Below are 20,637 nucleotides of genomic sequence, written 5' to 3'. Positions count from 1 at the left end.
GAAAAAGTCTGAAAAAAATGTGCAATGTCCCAAACTGTGGAGTTCTCGGCTCTGCAAAGGAGTGTGGGTGGAGAAGGCTTCCCCCTCTCGTGTTTGGAGCCACGCTTGTTCTTTGTCATTTTGCAACATCCACTTTGATGGTTTGGGGCTTCTTCTTTCCATTTCCATTGCTGCTGTCATTGTAGATATTATTTTGTTCCTTCTGAATCAGGTTGTGTTGATCTACTCAGCCTTCTCTGTAGTCATCATATTTTTCATTTCTTATAGCACAGTAATATTCCCTCATATTCATCACATCAAACCATTGGATTAGCCGTTCCCCAAATGATGAACATCTACTTTGGGGTTGCTTGGCTAAGATACTGGAGTGGTTTACAGTTTCCTTCTGAAGTTCACTTGACAGATGAGGAAACTGAGGCAAAGAGGGTGAAGTGGCTTGCCCAGGGTTACTCAGCTAGTAAGTGTCTAAAACCATATTTGAACTCAGAAAGAAGAGTCTTCCTGACTCCTGGCCCAACACTCTATCGTACAACCCAACTGCCCTTGCCTCAGTTTCCTCATCTGTAAAATTAGCTGGGGAAGGAAATGGTGAATCACTCCAGTATTGCCAAGAACACTCCTCCCCCAAAGGGATCACAAAGAGTTGGTCACAATGGTAACAACTAAACAACAACAAAAGCAGAAAAGAGAACTAAATCTAGATCCTTTGACTCTAGAGCTCTTTCCAGTGTCCTACACTGAGAAAGGAGCGTATTCCTGGCGTGAGGGACAATGTCTATGTAGACCCAGGGATGAGCGATGGAATGCTGTTTGGGAGGAACAGTGAGAATACCAGTTTGGCTAGAATGTAATAATGTATAATAAACTAGGAAAGGTAGATTGGCATTAGAGTGGGAAGGGCTTTACATATTGACTGAAAGAATTTATCTGAGAAGTAAGAAGGACTAACTGGAACCTTTTGAGCTGGGAGATGACATGGTCAGAGCTGTGATTTAGGAATTACCGTTTGGTAACTGTATAGAGGATGAATCAGAGGGAGAGAGACTTGGAGCAGGAAAACAAGTTAGAAGGTGATGGCAACAATTCAGGTGAGAGTGATGAAGGATTGTCCTAGTCCCTCCCACCCTACATTTGGGGCTACATGAGTAGAGAGAAAGAGGCATGACAAAATGACAAGATTTGGCAACCAAATGGCTATGGGAAGTGAGTGAGTGTGAAGAGTTGAAGATGTACCCGTGTTTGCAAACCTGAGCAACAGTGAGAGTGGTGGTGTTCTCAAACCAAACAGGGAGGTATAATTAGGGGAGAGATAATGAGTTCTGTTTGGACATGCTGAGTTGAGATATCTTTGTGACAGCCAGTTAGCAACGTCCAGTGGGTGAGACTGGATTTCAGGGGAAAGAATAGGACTGGTTATATATGTAATGAGAGATTTGGCCAATGAGGCCTGTCCTTATGAGCATATGCAGAATGCTTACCTGATGCAGTCCCTATGTGGACTTCGGAACATGTGTGGATAATCTCTAATTGGTTCCAGTCTGCTAACTACATATTGAAAAGGAGTGCCTTTGAATAGCTTCCTACCTGGAATTTGGGGTACATTCAAAAACAACTAATGGACCAGAACCTCTTTGTTCTCTTGATCTGATTTGATTTCTTCCTGGCAATGCTCTGGTGAGAGAAAGAGTCAATACTGGAAGGAAGAGGTCATGGGTCCTTCCCATCTGAGGCTGAACGTGGCCCTCAGAATTTGTTCCTTTGTTTTAGATGAAGGAGATAGGAGAAGGAGGTCTGGGAGTAAATCTCAGGCTGAGTCTTGCAGTCAGTTTAGCATTAATGCTCTGAGGAGCAAGAAACAGAGTTTGGAACACAGCTCATCAAGAGCTAAGATAGGAACTCACCTAGCACTAATGCCTACATTTGGATCTAAACTATTTTTTGGGGGTGGGAGGTAAGACGGGACCAGTGCTATATAGAAACTGTTAAGGCTTAGCCTAATCTTTCTAGAGACTGAGTTGTATGGGAGAGAATGTGTCCTCCAAGTACTGGGGGAGGGGGGAAGTATTTTCATTATTGCTGTATCTTCTAAGTAAATATCTCTTTATAAAAGCTAATCAATGTTAATTGATTAAATGGAACTGGAGTGCTAGTCATTGGTGGTTAATAGTGTGTATGGGAAGATATCCAGAATAGGAACTTAAGTCAATAGTATTAGAGGAAGACTCAGAGAAGTAGCTAATCAAACCCTGGAAGAGTGAGGTTGGAGCCAATTGCTATACACACACACTCATATACATACATACATATATTTATATTTTACTATAGAACTGGCAAGCATAAACTTTGAGATGATAAACCCATGGGAACTGACAAGATCAGTAAGAGTATATAGAAAGAGAAGAAATGACCACCTTGGACAGAGCCCCAGGCTATAAGCATAGTTAAGGGATGGGATATGGGCAGTCATCCAGCAAAAGAAGATGAGGAAGGAACCGCTGCACAGGTAGGAGAAGAAGCAAGAGAGAACAAAGTCATGGAAACCCATAGAGGAGAGAGAGCCTCCAAATCAAGACTGGCAGTGTCAAATATTTCAGGGAAGTAGAGATGGATGAGGACTTCGAAGAAGACTATTCAGTGTGGTGATTAAGGAATTAGTGGTCATTTTGGAGAGAGTAGTTTTAATTGAATACTGATGTTTGAAGTCAGATTACAGATGACTGGGAAATTAACAAGATGACAGTAAATGAGTGCCCAAGGCTTTTAATGAGATAACATATGTAAAGTACTTTGCAAATTTAAGGCACCATATAAATGCTAGCTATCATTCTTATTTTCTAGTTTGACTGTGAAAGGGAGAAAAGAAATAAGATAAAAACTTGAGAGAATGGTAGAGCTAAAGGAAGATTTTTGCTTTTATTTTAAGGATGTGGACACCTGCAGAGAAGACACTTAGATGTTTATCAAGTACCTACTAGGTGCCTGGCACTTGGGTTATAAACACTGTGTAATGAATGAAGCAGTCCCTTCTCATAAGGACTTTACATTCTAATGAGAGAAACAATGTGTGAGAAATGATTATTTCTCACGTGTAAATAACTCATTACTGAATCAGAACCCCTCCTTTCTGCTTCCTCATCCAGAAGTCAAACAGTATGGGAAATCTTTCTCATAGATTTACCCAGCCAGGATGACTGAGATCTAATCAAAGACAGTAAAAGACATTCTAAGTTTGGGCTAATGGGTGCAGTCCGGCTCATTGTATTTGCTCTGATAGCTCTGGGAGAATGTGGATCCTCCCTTTTGTCAGACAAATGATCAGAAATCAATAAGTCTCTTTGATCAAGATTTGAGTGATCTAAGTCACTTACACCAGACCCCTCATTGTAATGTAGCCCACCATCTCATTATAATACTAATTTCCTCATTAATTGTTCACCCATAGGAGTTGATTTCCACTTTCAGGAACAGCTGTTCTTCCAAGGGCATATAAACTGTGAGCCCACGGCCTTGAGGGATCTTTGGTCTAAGAGAGATGACTAAATGACCATCCTTTTATGAATAAACATGCTGGCATTATTAATAAAATGGTTAAATTACCCGGAAATTATATCTTTGTAATCTTTTTAAATGCCACAAAGTACATATAATGTACAGAAGTTAATAACCATGTGTGTATACAGAGTAGTCAAATACAAGGTAGCTTGAAGGTAAGACAGGCACTGACAACTGGGGGGATCAGGAGAGGCTTCATGCCAAAGATGGACCTGGAGCTTCATAGTGAAGGAAGAGGGAGATTCTGTGAGGCAGAGGTAAGGAGGGAGGGCATTCCAGGCAATTGGGAAAGGCCAGTGGAAAGGCAGGGAGATGCATATGAAGAACATAACTTAGGCCAGTTTGACTGGATCATGGAGTGTAGGAGGGTAAATAATATCCATGAGTGCAGTAATTTAGATTGAGGCCAGATTGTATAAAAGCTAAGCAGAACTTATGTTTTATCCTAGAGGCAACAGGAAACCACTAGAATTGATTGGATATGGGTGCTGCACAATCAGTTCTGTGTTTAAAGAAAATTCTTTTGGTAGCAGGGTGTAGGATGAACAACTGTCATGGAAAGACTTGGGACATTGAGTCTAATTTAGGAGGCTGTTGCTAATGTTGGTGAGAGGTGATGAGGGTCTAAATTATGTGGTAGAGGAAGGATTGGATGTGAGGGATGTTATGAAGGTAGAAGAAGCAAGATTTGGCAACTGATGTGGACATGTGGGGTGAAGGAAAATGGGAAGTGCCATGGTTAAGAACTTGGGAGATTGGGAGGATGGTGGAGCCTCTGACAGAAATGAGGACATATGGAAAAAGGAATGGCTTAAGGGAAAAAGGTCAGGAGTTTGGTTTTAGACATATTGAGTTTAAGATGTCTCTAGGACTCAAAGGGCAACCAAACTGTGCACACCTTTTGATCCAGCAATGCCACTACTAGGGCTGTATCCCAAAGAGATGATAAAAAGGGAAAAGGATCCAGATGTACAAAGATATTTATAGCATCTCTTTATGGTGGCCAAGAATTGAAAATTGAGGGGATACCCATCAATTGGGGAATGACTGGACAAATTGTGGTATATGGATGTAATGGAATACTATTGTGCTATAAGAAATGACGAGCAGGTGGATTTCAGAAAAACCTGGAAACATTCACATGAACTGATGCTGAGGGAAGTGAGCAGAACCAAGAGAACATCGTACACAGTAACAGCAACATTGTGTGATGATCAGCTTTATTAAATTTAGCTCTTTTCAGCAATGCAATGATTGAAGACAATTCCGAGACTGGTGATGGAACATCCTAACCACATCCAGAGAAAGAGTTATGGAGTCTGAATGCAGACTGAAGCATACTATTTTCACTGTTTTTTGTTTTTTCTTTCTCATGGTTTTTCCCTTTTGTTCTGATTCTTCTTTCTCAACATGACTAATGTGGAAATATGTTTAACATGATTATATTTGATTGCTTGCAGTCTTGGGGAGGAGGGAAGAAAGAGAGAGAGGGAGAAAATTTTGAAACTCAAAATTTTACAAAAATCAAGTTGAAAATGATCTTTCCATGTAATTGAAAAAAATCTTGTTAAGGAAAAAAAAAGATGTCCCTGGAACATCCAGTTTGAAGTGACCAATTGGCAATGCGGAGTTGAAGCCTGGGTGAAAAACTGGGGCTGTATATATAGATCTGGGAGTCATATCCATCATTAAACTCGAGGACACTTACAAGGTTACCAAAAAAGAAAGACTACAGAGGGAGAAGAGAAAGGGACCCAGGACAGAAGCTTGGGAAACACCCAAAATTAGGGGGCAAGAGAATGAAGAGAGGTCAGATAGGTACAAGACAAGCCAGGTGAGAATACTGTCTGAAAAGTGAGAGAGGAGAGAGGATCCAGGAGAAGAGAGTGCTTGGCAGTGTCAAATGCTACAGAAAGGTCCAGAAAGATTAGAATGGAAGTTTGGCAATTAAAAGGCTGGAGTAATTTCCGCTGAGTATTGAGGTAAGAAACCGGACTGCAAGGGGTTGAGAAGTGAGTGGAAGAAAGAAAGGGAGGGATGGACAGTTAGAAAAGACAGGGAATAACTTTAAGGGCAAGCCCCCAGAGAAAACAGGAGGAGATAAAGTTAAGGGTATAAGTAATGGAGTTAGCCTTAGTGAGAAGGGTCATTTTGTCAGAGACAAGAGTGAAGGAAAAGGGAGTATCTAGGTGGCACCATAGTGCATAGAGCATTGACCCTGGACTCAGGAGGACCAGAGTTCAAACTTGGCTTCAAACAATTACTAGCTGTGAGGCCCTGGGCAAGTCACTTAATACTCTTTGCCTCAGTTTCCTCATCTGTAAAATGTGCTGGAGGAGGAAGTGGCAAACTACCCCAGTACCTTTGCCAAGAAAACCTCAGATGGGATCATGGAGAGTCAGACATGACTGAAACAACTCAACAACAAATATAGCCTTAAAAATATTTCATTTCATCCTCACAACAACCCTGGGAGGTAGGGGCTATTACTATTCCTACTTTACAGATGAGGAAACTGAGGCAGAGAGAAGTTTAGGCACTTACCCAGGGTTAGATAGCTAAGTAAGTATCTGAAATAGAATTTGAATTCAAGTTTCCCTGATTCCAGGTCCCGTGGTCTATCTACTACATCACCCAGTTGTCTCATAACTCGTGCTAGAAGGGACCACAGAGGTGGTGTAATCCAATCCCTTAGTTTTACAGATGTGGAAACTGAGGTCTCTGGAGGTTAAATGACTTGCCCAAAGCCACACAGGTAGTAAGAGTCAAAGGTGGAATTTGAAACCAGGTCCTCTGACTCCCGTGCCACTGTTTTTACATCTCTGTTCCATATGGTTTTTCTAGCAGTAGAATAAAAAATGGGAGTGATCCAACTTGGGGGTTCAGTGAGGCATGGGCAGCAAGGAGAGAAAGGATTGGGGAAGGAATTCAAGAAAAGAAGACAGTATAACATTGAACTGATAAACCACGGGGTCAAGATTGGGAATAAACCAAAGGGAAGCCAGAGCAGAGGTGACAACCTGGGGGGGGTGGGGTGGAAGGACCAAAGGTCATGCCGAGGACCAAGAACAGGTTTAGGGGCACTGAGGCATGGGGGAAGATAGCCAGGTGATTGCCAGATAAGAGAATCGTAGGGATCTTAATGGTGGTGGTGCTCTTGAACACCTGTAGATGACGTTGAACTCCATGTTATTATTATCATTAATAATGAGAATGATCATCATGTTCATGTAGCACTTCAAAGTTTGTAGGTGCTTTGCAAATATTTTCAAATATTACCTCACTATCATTTCATTTTTATCCTCACAAAAATCTTGGCAGGTAGGTGCTATTATTATCCCCATTGTACAGATGAGGAAACTGAGGCAGGCAGTGGTTGCTCGCTTTAAGTGACTTGCCCAGGGCCACGAAGCTAGAGTGTGACTGTCACTGTGTGTAGCTGAAGTGAAAGCTAGGGTTGAGGAGGATGTGGCCCTTGAAAGTCAGGGGGTTTGAGAGATAGCAACATGGATATGGAAGTACTCAAATTCAAGGACAGGGAAGTACTGGAAAAGCCAAGGAATGAGCTGCTAAACTCTTTGAGAAAGATCCCATTTTGTGGTACCATGGACACAGCCCTGGATGTAGAATCAGGAAGAACCAAGTTCAAACTTCACCTTACTAGTTGTGTGAGTCTGGGCAAGTCTACCTCAGTTTCCTCATCCATAAAGTAGGGATAATAATAGCCCTTACCTCCTCAGGTTGTTGTGGGGATCAGTGAGATAATATATATAAAGTGCTTTGCAAACATTAAAATGCTCTAGAAATGATCGCTATCAGGATTGTTGAAAAGGAGAAAGGATGAACTGCTGACCTGTAGATAATCTCTTTTTCCTAATAGTGGAGGTGAATGTGGGCCATTCTGTGCCCGCTCTGTCACATGTTGCCCTTTGTGACTCACAGCACATATTGGAGAGGGGACTGCCAGGGATTTGTAGCAGGAAGGCTGGGAGGGGAGAAGCTGACGCCCTCCATCCAACACCCTCATGATACAAATGAGGAGCCTGAGGCAGAGAGGCCTCTTAAATGACTTGGATAGGGTCACACAGCAGGAGGCAGAGCTGGGCTTCTAACTGAATCTGGCCTTCTTCCTACCATGGCATAAGTCTGTCTGTTTTGTAAAGTGACAGTTTGGGGCAATGTTTTACAGGTTTGTTAAAAAAAATTGCTGCCTCCAAGGGTTAGAAACAATATTCTAATCAAGTGATCTAATTACCGATCCATCAGTCAGCTGTTCTAGGCAGGTTTATTAAGCTCTTCGTGTGTATTGGACATTCTGACAGGCACTGGGATTCAAAGGTCAAATAGGCATAAAGCATAAAGACCATACCTATGGAGCAGCTAGGCAATGCAGTGGACACAGTACTGGCCCATGGAGACAGGTGGACCTGAGTTCAAATTTGACCTCAGACACTTACTAGCTGCGTGATCTTAGGCAAGACACTTAACCCCAATTGTCTCCCCACACACCCCAAAAAAAGACTATACCTATGTTCACTGATACTGGGAATTCCCTGGTGAGGAAACTCCCTCTAGCAATGAAAGTTGGCACCATCTCGGGGACTCACAGTTTTAAAGAATTATTGTTGAGTCATTTCAGGTGTGTCTGTGATCTTTTTTTGGGAGGGGGGGTTCTTGGCAAAGATGCCGGAATGATTTGACATTTCCTTCTCCAGCTCATTTTACAAATGAGGAGATTGAGGCAAACAGGGTTAAGTCACTTGCCCAAAGTGATACAGCTAGTCGGTGTCTGAGGCCAGATTTGAACTCATGAAGAAGAGTCTTCCTGATGCTAAGCCCAGTGCTCTATCCACTGAGTCACCTAGCTGAGTTGCCTAATAATAATAGTTTTCATTATCATTATTGTAGTTGGCATTTATATAGTGCCTACTATGTGCTAGACACCATGCTAAGCACTTTACAAATGATACCTCTTTTGATCCTCACAACAACTCTGAGAGGTGGGTGCTGTTATTATCCCCATTTTACACATGGGGAAAATAAGGAAAACGCAGGTCAAGTGACTTTTCCAACAGGATCATAACACTTGTAAATGTCTGAGGCTAGATTTGAACTCGGGTCTTCCTGGCTCCATGCCCTCTGCTCTAGTCACTGCACCACTGAACTGCCTCAAATTAAATAACTTGTCCAAGTATATGAGAGATGGGTCTTGAACTCAGGTCTTTCTGGCTTTCACACGGCCCCTTATGAGCATAATAGCTCCTCCCTTTTCTAGAAAGTTTAAAATGTGCAAAGCATTTTATTCACACTATCCTTCTCTGTTGTCAATGCAAAGGGTGTGATTTGTTTTTACAGATGCGGAAACTGAGGCCCACGGAAATGAAATTACTTGCCAGGTCACACTGGTAGTAAAAGATAGAGCTGTTGGACTTGGAGGCCAGTAGGTGCTTAATCAATGCTTGTTGAATGACTAATGTGGAAATATGTTTAATATGATTGTACATGTATTGCCTATATCAGATTGCATGCCTTCTTGGGGAGGGGAGAGAAGAGGAAGGGAGGAAAAAGTTTGGAACTCAAAATCTTGTAAAAGTGAATGTTGAAAACTATCTTTGCAAGTAATTGGAAAAAATAAAATATTATTAAACAGGTGGCAGCTAGGTGGTGCAGTGCATAGAGCAGTGGTCTTGGAGTTAGGAGGACCTGAGTTCAAATGTGACCTCAGATACTTTACACTTACTAGCTGTGTGACATCAGGCAAGTCACTTAACCCCAACTGCCTTGCCTTTCTCCTTTATAAAAATACTACTAAGTAGGAAAGAAATAAGTGCTTGCTGATTTGACATATCCTCATTAATTCTTGATCATTACAGTGGAAGTAAGAAACTGTGTGTTAGCTCTGCTTAAGCAACTGAACACTGGTGAGGAGCCTGGCCCCAGGGTTCTGACACCCTGATTCCTCTCCCAGCTACCTCTAGTGATCTCTGCCCTCAGATGAGACTAGCATGGTCTACATGAATACTGGGCACATTGGATGTTCTCCAAAGCTGAGATTCTTTCCATTTTGTTTTTATTTAATTTTATTATTTCTGAAATAATAAAGATGATTTTATTACTTTTTTTTTTACATCACAGACATTTCTGGATCTATCCCACACATTCAGTGAGTCTTTTCCTGTAACAAAGAAAAACAGGGAAAACCAACACAGTGACTGCATTAATGTATGCAGCACCCCCTACCCATAGCTCCGCACCTCAGTGCCAAAAGCAGAGTGATGTTTCCAAATTTGCTTTCTGACACCAAGATTGGTCTTTTTGTTTTCATTATCATAGCTGTGTATATCTTTGTCCTGGTTCTGCTTACTTTGCTCTATACCATTTATAGAAATATTCCTGTATTTCTCTATTTGTAATATCATATGGCCATGACCTTTATATAGCATAATTTATTCAGACATTCCCAGATCCATGGGCATGTACTTTGTGTAGTGTTGTTGTTGTTTTGCTACACAAAGATGCTGCTGTAAATGTATGAATATAACATAGGGGGAGGGATATGTCTGTATGTGACCTCCTTTGGTACATGATCAGTAGTGGAATTTCTTTAGGTCAAAGTATATAAGCAATTTAGTCATTTTTCATTTAATTCTAAATTAAATTTCTAGAACAACTGGACCAATTCATGGCTCCAACAACATGCCTTGCCTTTCCAATGTTGACTACTTTGATCTTCTCTCATTTTTTACCAATTTTCATTTACAAATGAGATAATGCTTCAATTTGCATTTTTTCTTATTACTGATTTGAAGCAATGTTTTGAATGGTTATTGATAATTTACAATTTGTCTGAAAATTTTTCGTTCATATCCTTTGACAACATGGGGGATAGCTCTTGGTCTTATATATTTGCATCCATTCCCTAAATATTTAGATAGCAGACTTTTATCAGATAATTGGATGAAAATACTCCCCTCAACGGACATTTCCCCTTATTTCCTTGTTGCATTGATTTTGTTTGTGCAAAAGTTTTCTTTTCTTCCTTTCTTAAAACATTGTCAAAATTATCCACTTTTTCTTTCATGATCACCTCTAACCTTTCTTTGATTAAGAATTCTTCCCTAAGTCATAGTTTCTTCTTGTCTTTTTTTTCAAGAGAGAGATGAATTCCAGCTGGTTTCTGAAAATGCATTTGCCACAATAGTTAGCAGCTGACAACAGAGAAAAGCCACCCTGCTCAGAATGTTTGGCAGAAAAGATAATTCCTCTTCATGCTGTTTCCCCAAGCATCCAAAGTGCTCTGTCCTCCTGTGTCTATTCTTCGGCTCTCCAGCTCCGTACAAAAGATGTCCTGAATCATTAGGGACATTTTTCTTCATAACTGGTGGTGACAAAGAGCTCCTAAGATTGTTGTGCTACCGGAACACAACTGCTATCACAAGAAAGATCTCCTTCAGGGGAAAAAAACAGCACATTGATTTTTTCTGATGCATGAGCACAAAATCAGCAGCACATCAATAATGACCAATTCTTTTCCTTTTAATTCCCTATGCATTTCTACCCTGAGCGTTAGTCTAGCATCTCTAACAGAGAGTATCACCTTATGATCTTCATTTCCTGGCCCAAGACTTCATCAGCTTTAGCAGGGGTTTCTAGATTCCTTCTCAGGCTTCATCCTTCTTGACCTTTCTGATGCTTTGGACACTGTCCACTGCTCCCCTCCTCTCTGATAAGTCCTTGGCTTCCATGATGCCACTCTCCTGGTTTTCTGCTTGTCTTAATGACTGTTTCTTAGTTTCCTTTGCTGGATCTCTTCGTAACTGTGTGACCTTAAGTCAATTATTTCCTCTTTATGGGCTTTAGTTTACTCATCTGTGAAATGAGGGGATTGGAATCAATGACCTCTGAGGTCCCTTCCAACTCTAGGTCTACAATCCAATGAGTATCATCTGTCTCCCACATAATAAGTATGGGTGTCTTGGGCCCTCTTTTATATTCTTTCTTGTTGATCTCATCAGGTCTTGTCAGTCCAGTGCTTATCTCCTTGCTGATGAATTTCTCTCTCTCTCCCCACATATATATCTATATCTAAGTATCCATTTATCTATCTATATCCACTTGTAATCTTGCTCCTGAACTGTAATCCTGCCTTACCAACTACCTACTGGACCCTTCTATCTTGATATCCCCCAATCACCTCAAACTCAACATATACTCAACTGGACTCAACATCTTCTCTCCAGTCCTTCCCATTCTCCAAACTTATCTCTGCTGAAGACTGAGATGCTGTAACTGAGGTTAAAAACCTTGGGATTATCTTTGATTCTTCTTTTCCCTATTCTTTCAACCCATTCCATATCTAAACAATTTCTAATTTCTGTTGATTCTATCTCATCAATCCTTCCTGCATCCATCTCATTTTTTCTACTCATAATGACCACCATGTTGATTCAGGCCTTCCTGACCTCTTACTTGGGCTGTTTCAATGGTCTCCTAATCAGTTCTCCCTACCTTCTGGCTCTCCCTTCTCCAAACTATTCTTTACACAGGTTGACATAATGTTTTATAACGCATGCGTTTTGACAAGGGTGCCATGTCTGTCCTGAAACCTTCTGGGATTCCAACCTTCCAGTAAATTCTTTGAATTTTCCCAGAGCACTTTGTCTAAATCTTTCTCTAGTAACTTCCCTCCCTGCCCCAACTACTCAATCACATTCTACCTTGGCTCCTGCTTCTCTGTGCACGTAGACAAGGACCAGCAGAACACAGGCTCCTTGAGAACAAGGACTGTATGATTTTTCATTTCTGTATAATAATAATAATAGCTAGCATTTCCAGGCACTGTGCTAAGCATTTTTTTGTTGTTTGTGGAGACAATTGGGGTTAAGTGACTTGACCATGGTCACACAACTAGTAAGAGTCTGAGGTCACATTTGAACTGAGGTCCTTCTGATTTGGGCCAGTGTTCTCTCCACTACACCACCTAGCTGCCCTCATACTAAGCACTTTTACAAATGTCATCTCATTTGACCCTCACCACAACCCTAGGAGGTAGGTATTATTATCATCCTCATTTTATAGATGAGAAAATTGAGGCTGATAGAGGTTAAGTGACTTGCCAAAGGTCACACAGCTAGCAAGGGTCTGAGGCCAGATTTGAACTCAGGCCTTCCTGTCTCCTGGCCTGGCATTCTATCCACTGAGCCACCCAGTGCCTGGGTAAACGGTAGGTGCTTCATAAAAGCCTGTCCAGCTAAAGGGAATGGCTTACCTGGTATATTTTCCTTGAGGTTCACAGTCTTCTGTTCAATGTCCTTGTTCTGCTGGGTCACCTTCTGTAGCCTCTCCTCCAGAGTGACAATGGTCTGTGAATGCTGCTTGACCTGCTCCTTGTATTGGATAATCTCCATCTCTAGGCTTCTCCTCTGCAGATTTTTCTCCTCCTCCACTGTCTTGAGGGCTTCCTGCTGCTTCAAAAGTTGTTCCCCCAGAAGGATCTAGAGGGGAAAAGGGAAAGGGAGGGTGGTCAGTGGAAAGACAGTGCTGGGCTTACAATTCACTTATCCCACGGTGACTTAGTTTCCCCTCTAAAAATGAAGGTGTGAGATGAAAAGGACTCTGACTCTCTACCTGACATTCTGTGACTAGTGGGACTCGAACCCTTTCATGGAGATCATTAGGTCCTTAAGTGACTTTTCTTAGACAGAGGCTTTTCAGTGTAGGATCTAACTGGAATTTTTGTTTTATTTTGGTCCAGTCTTATCATTTCATTAGTGAGGTTGGCACAATGGATAAAGTGATGGACCTAGAGTCTAAAAGACCTGAGTTCAAATCCAGCATCAGATCCTTACTAGCTGTGTGACCCTAGGCAAGTCATTTAGAACCTCTGCCTCATTTTCCTCATCTGTAAAATGGATTTAATAACAGCTCTTACCTCCCAGGTTTGTTGTGAGGATCAAATGAGATAATTATTATGAAGCATACAGCACAGTGTCTGGCACATAGCTGGTGCTATGTAAATGTTAGCTATTATTAAGTATTATGACTGGTATTTAAAACCTCTGACTGCCTCATTTTTTCATCTGTAAAATGGGGATAATAATAGTACCTACCTCCCAGGGTTGTGGTAAGGATCAAATAAGATAATACTCATAAAATGCTTTGTAAATCCTAAATGCTACATGGAAGCTCGTTATTATAAAGATCATGAGTGATAATGAAGATGATGATGATAATTGATGATGGGAGCTGCCTGTGTGGAAATCCCTTTGCTAGATCAGACTGGCAACTCATCTGTAAGTAACAATTTTTTAGCTAGTTGACTGCGGGCACTCTCGGTGTTATTATGAAAATAGCTTTGAGCTCACTGCACCCTTGAAGGGGCCTCTGAGACCCATAGGGGACTCCAGACCACACTTTAAGAACTGTTGCTCTATACCAGTGAAATCTCTTGTCCTGAATGAATGGATAATAAGAAAAATAACTGCTTAAAATCATTCTTGCTTGGAGTCACAAGGTGGGATGTCATTTGCTGAGAAAGGTAAGGAGTGGAGACTCAGTGACTAGAAAGAGAATGAAGACCCAGCCAAGGAGACCAAAAAGGATGGGTTGGAGAGGTGGGAGAAGAATAGGGAGAGAGAGCTTTGAGGAAGAATTTCTGCAGCCAGAGCAAAATTTGAACCTACTTGTTGTTTTCTGGCTTCGCTGAGTTCTGCCAAGGCTTTGCTCAAACTCAGAGTGAGGGATTCTTTTTCTTTTAGGTCCTTGGTATTTGTCAGTTGGCTTTCTTCCACCATGGTCAGTGTCTCATTTAAGTGAGAGCTTAAAAGTCCCCCCTCTTGGGATTTAGATTCCACTTCCTAGAGGAGACAATAAGCATCGAATGAACCATAGACCTAACACATTTGTTTTTTTCCAATTCTGTAGAAGTGATATTGAGCTCTGTCTTGGTTTTATGTAGATCAGTTTCAAAGCTATACAAGTATGTCAGTGGGTCATACAAAGCCTGAGGATGAGGAAGAGAAAGGTTGTTGTTCCCAGTGAGTGAAAAAAAATAATGGAAAGATTACCTATGTACTCCATGGCCACTCAAAGGAGAATGGCCGAACCATCCACAAAGGAAAAGCCAAGTGGATAAAGAATGCTCGTAGTTCAGATCAGAGGTGACAAACACTTGGTGCAACACTCCTGAGTTTGACTTTAACCAGAATAAATTGTAATTGGGAAGTATTTGACAAAATGAATGAAAATACAATAATAACAGATAACATTATATTTCGAAACTAAGTCACTATGCAGGCAGCAGGAGCGGGGTATATATAACGTATAATTTAGTGGTCCCTGTTACGTTTGAGTTTGTCACCACTGGTCCCAGATTATAGTGTGTGGAGTTGGATGGGGAATCTATTGAGTCAAGGGATCAGTAGAAACTTTTCAGGCAGGCTATAAATAGGGACTTGAATTAAAAGGCCCCTTTGGGAAACTGTGGTATTTCCAACATTCCCAAACTGTTTCCTGCAGCAAATGGACATCTTTTAAACACGTCTTCTAGACTGCTTTATGGATGAGAATCTCAGAACAACAGAATTTTTACCAATGATCTAAAGAACTAGGGAAAGAGGAATCTAGAGCAAATTAAGGATTTGAAGGACAATTGCCTGACATTTGAGGGAATGCCACAGACATTCCCTAACATAATAAATGTTAGATACACACCAACAGGCCAAAGGCCCCACCGCTCTTCATGGGGCATTACAAGAACCAGAGAAGACCTCCCTCCCTCCATGACATCGAGCAGATTGTCTAGGGAGGATAGGGACAAGAACTGGACAGCAGAAGGACTAAGGAAGGTCAAATGTATCAGTGGAGAGATGAGACGGATTCACCAATTCAAAAAGAAAGGGGGGCAGCTAAGTGGCACAGTAGAGAGAGCACTGGACTTAGAGTCAGGAGGACCTGAGTTCAAATATAGCCTCAGACACTGTATGACTCTGGACAAGTCTTAACCTCTCTTGGTCTCAGTTTCCTAATCTGTAAAATGGAAATAATAACAGCTCCCAACTCAAAGGGTTGTTGTGAGGATCAAATGAGTTGATGTTTGTAAAGGGCTTCGTACAGTGCCTGGTACTTAGCAAGTGCCATGATTCTCTTGGTGTTGGGCAGTATCATCAGACTCCGATAGAGATGGGATGGCTAAACTCTATGTAAGGATCTCTGTGGTTGGCTTAGATACTGGCTTAGAAAACCATATATTATGATTATCTATGTTTTACTGCTAAGTGGCACAAGTGGGTGGAGTGCTAGGCCTGGAGGCAGGAAGACCTGAGTTCAATTCTGACCTCAGACACTTATTGGTTATGTGACCCTGGGCAAGTTTGCCTCAATTTCCTCATCTGTAAAAAGCTGGAGAAGGAAATGGCAAACCACTCTAGTGCCTTTGCCCTGAAAATCCCAAAAGGGGTCTTGAAAAGTCAGACATGAAAATGACTAAACAAAAAACAACAAAATGTTTACTGTACTTTTATTTATTTGTTTTTAATGTTTCCCAATTGTATTTTGATCTGATTCAGGATTCACTTGGAAGTCTTGATACCTACCGACCTCTGACACAGATGTCATCAAACACCTGGGATAGGGGATTCCCAGTATAAACACTCCCTCTATTGAGGGACATCAGCCTCTTATCAAGAGTTGCCTGGGTAATCTAAGAACGTAAGTGACTTGCCTAGGGTCACACAGCCAGCATGTGTATGTGGCAGGACTTGAACCTCCCAAGATTTTTGTAAGGATCAAGTTTGCTGATATACATAAAGCAAATCCTAAAATGCTACATGAATACTAGGTATTATTACTGTGTAAAATGCTTTGTAAACTTTAAAGTTCTATATGAATGTGAGTTATGATTACGTAAAATGCCTCAAATAATAATAATAAATATACCAGCGAGCATTTATGTGGTGCCTACTACGTGCCAGGCACTTTGCTAACTGCTGTACAATTATTATCTCATATGATCCTCACAACCACCCTGGGAAGTCCATGCTATTATTATCCCCATCTTATAGATGAGGAAACTGAGACAGACACTGATTTAAATAAATGACTTGCAAGGGTCTCACCGCTAGGCAGGTTTGAGGTTGGATTTGAACTCAGGGCTTCTTGATTCCAGACCCGGTGCTCTGTGCATTATGGTGCCACCTAGCTGCCTTAGGTGCTACACAAATATATTAGTAACAGTAACAGGGGAAACCAGATGCTCTCTCTGCCAGTGAAGCCTGGAGAAGTCAACATACCTGAGCCACACGTCGGCTTTCAAGTTTATAAAGCACTTTGTAGAATGTCACAACAATCTCTCGAGTGCTGAGATGCTATACCTCACACACTATAGATGAGGAGACTGAGGCTCCAGGAGGTTAAATGACCACTCCTAGGTCACACAGCACTTCCACGTTAGAGAATAGATTTAATCCTGAATGACCCGATGTCCAGGCTAGCCCTTCCTCTGCGAAGCCGTCCGTCCTGTGTCTGAAGCACCACTCTTTTATCCCACACAGAATCTGGTGGCCTGGAGTGGCTTGGGCAGGCTTCTGGCTGCTGCAGGTTTAGCACCCACGCCCTCAGGCTCTCACCTTTTGCAGTTTCCTTAAGTGGTTTTCAAGATCTTGGACTTTTTTCTTCTCTTCTTCCACAGCGGCTTTTGCTTCGTTTTTTTCTTGGGTCACATTGTTCTTCCAAACCTGAAAGTCAACCAGGAGCCTTTACTGTGTGTGACATATCCAGGGAAAAACAGGGTAAGGATAGTAGGGAGAAAGTGAGTGATGGTCATAAGTGTCTGAACTGGGAGGGCCTTAGAACAGGGAATGTCAGAGCTGGGAGAGGCCTTAGAACACCAAATGTTAGAACATAGAATATTATACGGACCTTGGGACATAGAATATTAGGATGTAAATGTGGTGAGGGGACCTTAGAACTTAGAATGTCGTAATTGGGAGAAACTGAAAAAATAAATAATAAAGCTGGAAGGGTCCTTAGAACCTTAAAGGTCTAATAAATATCAGAATATAGGATACTAGAACGCTGAATATTAGATTTTAAGAGACCTCAGGGGTCATCAGATCCAACCCCTCATTTGATAAAGGGTAGTCACTGAGGCCCATGGAGATTCAGCAGCCTTGCTCAATCTCAAAAACACATACAGACAGACAAGACAGGACTAGAACCCAGTATCTTTGGACTTCCAGAACAGGGTTTTATCTGGAATACAATGCTTCCTAAATCATGATCATACTTATTCTTAGAAAGGGGAGCAAAGTCTCCCAGGTGCCTGCCCAGCTTTGTTTATGAAAAAGAATGCTGGAAATTCTTGTCTGAACCATTCCTAATTAAGAAGGCAACTTGCCAGTGAATGTATTCAGGTCAAGTTGCTTAATAGAGCCATTAAAATGTGGGAATCACCACAGTGAATAACAGGAAAAATATTTGAGAGTCTACCAATGTGGGAGGTGGGTACCAAGCAGGGAAAACCAGTGAAGGTGTTTCCATTCACTCACAGCAAGGCGCTGGACGAAGTGATTCCAGGCCAATCTCACTTATTCCTGGCTCGTGTTTCTATACTTGGTTAATATGTGAGTTGTTTGGCTCTGAGAACACCTTTTTTTTTTGTTTTTGTTTTTTTTTTACCACTGAAACAATGCTATAAATGGTGGCTAGCTTCCCAGGCTAGCTCACAAGAAGCCTAGTGGACCTATTATGTGGTTAAGATACCGTACATTGGGGTGAGTAATAATTCTGCAGTTTTACTCAAAATTGAACCAAAAAATACAATTAAGTTGAATAAAGAACAGCTGAAATTCCCGCCTCCCCTTCCCTTCCCCCTCCCCCCCCAACTCCCGGCTGCAATGCTGAGGCTCACAGAAAAACAGGTTTAATTAAAGGAGAAAGAAGGTTTTGTGATTTTTCTGATGAGGACTTTTCGGTATGCTTAAAGCCTTTTTAGTGTCTTAGGTCACTTAGAAGATTTTGATCTGTAAGAGAATGGGGATTCCTCCAGGTGGCTACTAGGTGGCGCCATAGTGGATAGAGGGCCAACCCTGGAGTCAGGGTGACCTGAGTTCAAATCCAGCCTCCAACACTTACTAGTTGTATAATCTTATCACTTAACCCCATATGCTTCGATTTCCTTATCTGTAAAATGATTTGGAGAAGGGTATGGCTAACCCCAAATGGGGTCACAAAGAATCATGCTTAGACTGCGAAGATGTGGTGGGATTGCATTTCATCTGAAAAAGACTCCAGTGGCTGTTTTTCCCCTAAATATTTTATTCTAAACTAAAGTATTTTGAGCAAGGACAATCAAGTAAACATATGCCTCCCCCCCCACCCAAATCTGATATAATGCCTTTTGCTTTGAGCAAAGCAGAAGCTATTTGTGGGACCTTAGGAAAGTCACTTAACTTTTCTAGAACTCACGTTTCTCATCTGTAAAAAGATGAAGTTAGATTAGATGGCTTCTAAGGCCCCTTCTGATCTAGAGCTGTGATTTTATGATTCTGTGAATCAGAATACATAGAACCATGCCTTGGCCATTCCAAGGAGGGCTAGAGTTCCACAGCTACACTTTCAATAGCTTTCTTTTTTTTTCTTTTAAAAGCATGTAATTGTGGTTGTTATATATACAATCCAGCCTGGGATCTTGCTTTTTACCACTTTTTAAAAAATGAAGTGAAATGTGTTTATTCCCTAGGTTTCATTTCGTTTCTTTTTAATATATAATTTATTTATTTTTCAGTTCTTAACATTCACTTCCACAAGAATTTGAATTCTAAATTTTCTCCCCACTCCCACCGCAGGACAGCATGCACCCCCATCCACCCCTTCCTCCAGTATATCCTCCCTTTTATTCCCCACCCTTCCTCCATCCCCCTTCCTCTCTATTTTCCTGCAGGGCAAAATAAATTTCTATACCCCATTGCCTGTACAGCTTAATTTTCAGCTGCATGTTAAAACAATTTTTAACATTCATTCTTAAGGCTTTGAGTTTCATATTCTCTCCCTCCCTCCCCACCTACCTTCACTGAGGAAACAAGCAATTCAATATAGGTCATACATGTGTAACAATGCAAAGCACTTTCATAGTAGTTATGTTGTAAAAGACTAACCACATTTTCCTCTGTCTTATCCTGCCCTTCATTTATTCCATTCTCTCCCTTGATCTGTCCTCCCACAATAGTGTTTGCTTCTGATTATTTCTTCCCCCAATTTGCTGTCCCTTCTATAATCTTCCTTCTCCTATCCCCTTTGTCCTTGCCTTCCTGCAGGGTAAAATAGATTTCCATATCTAATTGAGTGTGTGTTATTCCCTCCTTAAGCCAAATCCCATGAGAGTAAGGCTCTATTATTTCCGTTCATCTCCTCCCTCTTCCACTCCATTGTAGAAGCTCTTTCTTCCCTCTTGTATGTGAGATGATTTGCTACATTCTACCCTTCCCTTTGTCTTACTCCTAGTAGATTCCATTCAACAGTAAACTTTATTTTATTTTAGGTATTCTCCCTTCACATTCAGCTCACCTTGTGCCCTCTATCTATATATATGTATATATATACATATACATACATACATACACACATGTACATATACATACCTACATATGTATAATATACCTATACATACATACCCATACATACCTACATATATATATATATATATATATATATTTATATATTCCCTCTAAGTACTCTAATACTGAAATACTGAAAAATGTCTCATGAATTACAAATAACATGTTTCTATGTAGGAATGTAAACAGTTCAACTTTAATGAGTTCCTTAAGCCTGCTCTTTCCTGTTTACCTTTTTATGTTTCTCTTGACTGTAGTATTTGAAAGTCAAATTTTCTATTCAGCTCTGGTCTTTTCAACAAGAATGCTTGGAAGTCCTTTGTTTCATGGAAATCCCATTTTTTCCCCTGAAGTATTATACTCAGTTTGGCTGGGTAGGTGATTCTTGGTTTTAATCCTATCTCCTTTGACCTCTGGAATATCATATTCCAAGCCCTTTGATCCCTTAGTATAGAAGCTGCTAAATCCTGTG

The 20,637-nt window shown here is 41.1% G+C and overlaps 1 protein-coding gene across 7 annotated transcripts in view; it reads right to left on the bottom strand.

Annotated features, from left to right (window-relative positions):
* Positions 1–20,637, bottom strand: part of FHAD1 (forkhead associated phosphopeptide binding domain 1) — a 178,866-nt gene that overhangs the window by 47,686 nt on the left and 110,543 nt on the right. For 6 of the 7 annotated variants that reach the window (XM_072608943.1, XM_072608945.1, XM_072608948.1 and 3 more), the window contains 3 exons: positions 17,178–17,285; positions 14,235–14,408; positions 12,821–13,046 (listed from right to left, as the gene is read on the bottom strand). In XM_072608943.1, coding sequence (XP_072465044.1) covers positions 12,821–13,046; positions 14,235–14,408; positions 17,178–17,285 — 508 coding nt within the window. The remainder of the gene's footprint in view (positions 1–12,820; positions 13,047–14,234; positions 14,409–17,177; positions 17,286–20,637) is intronic. The other variant, XM_072608946.1, reaches the window with a different exon arrangement.

This window comes from Notamacropus eugenii, chromosome 5 (assembly GCF_028372415.1).
Source record: "Notamacropus eugenii isolate mMacEug1 chromosome 5, mMacEug1.pri_v2, whole genome shotgun sequence".
Classification (NCBI taxonomy): domain Eukaryota; kingdom Metazoa; phylum Chordata; class Mammalia; order Diprotodontia; family Macropodidae; genus Notamacropus; species Notamacropus eugenii.
This window is presented reverse-complemented; position numbering and strand designations above follow the sequence as displayed.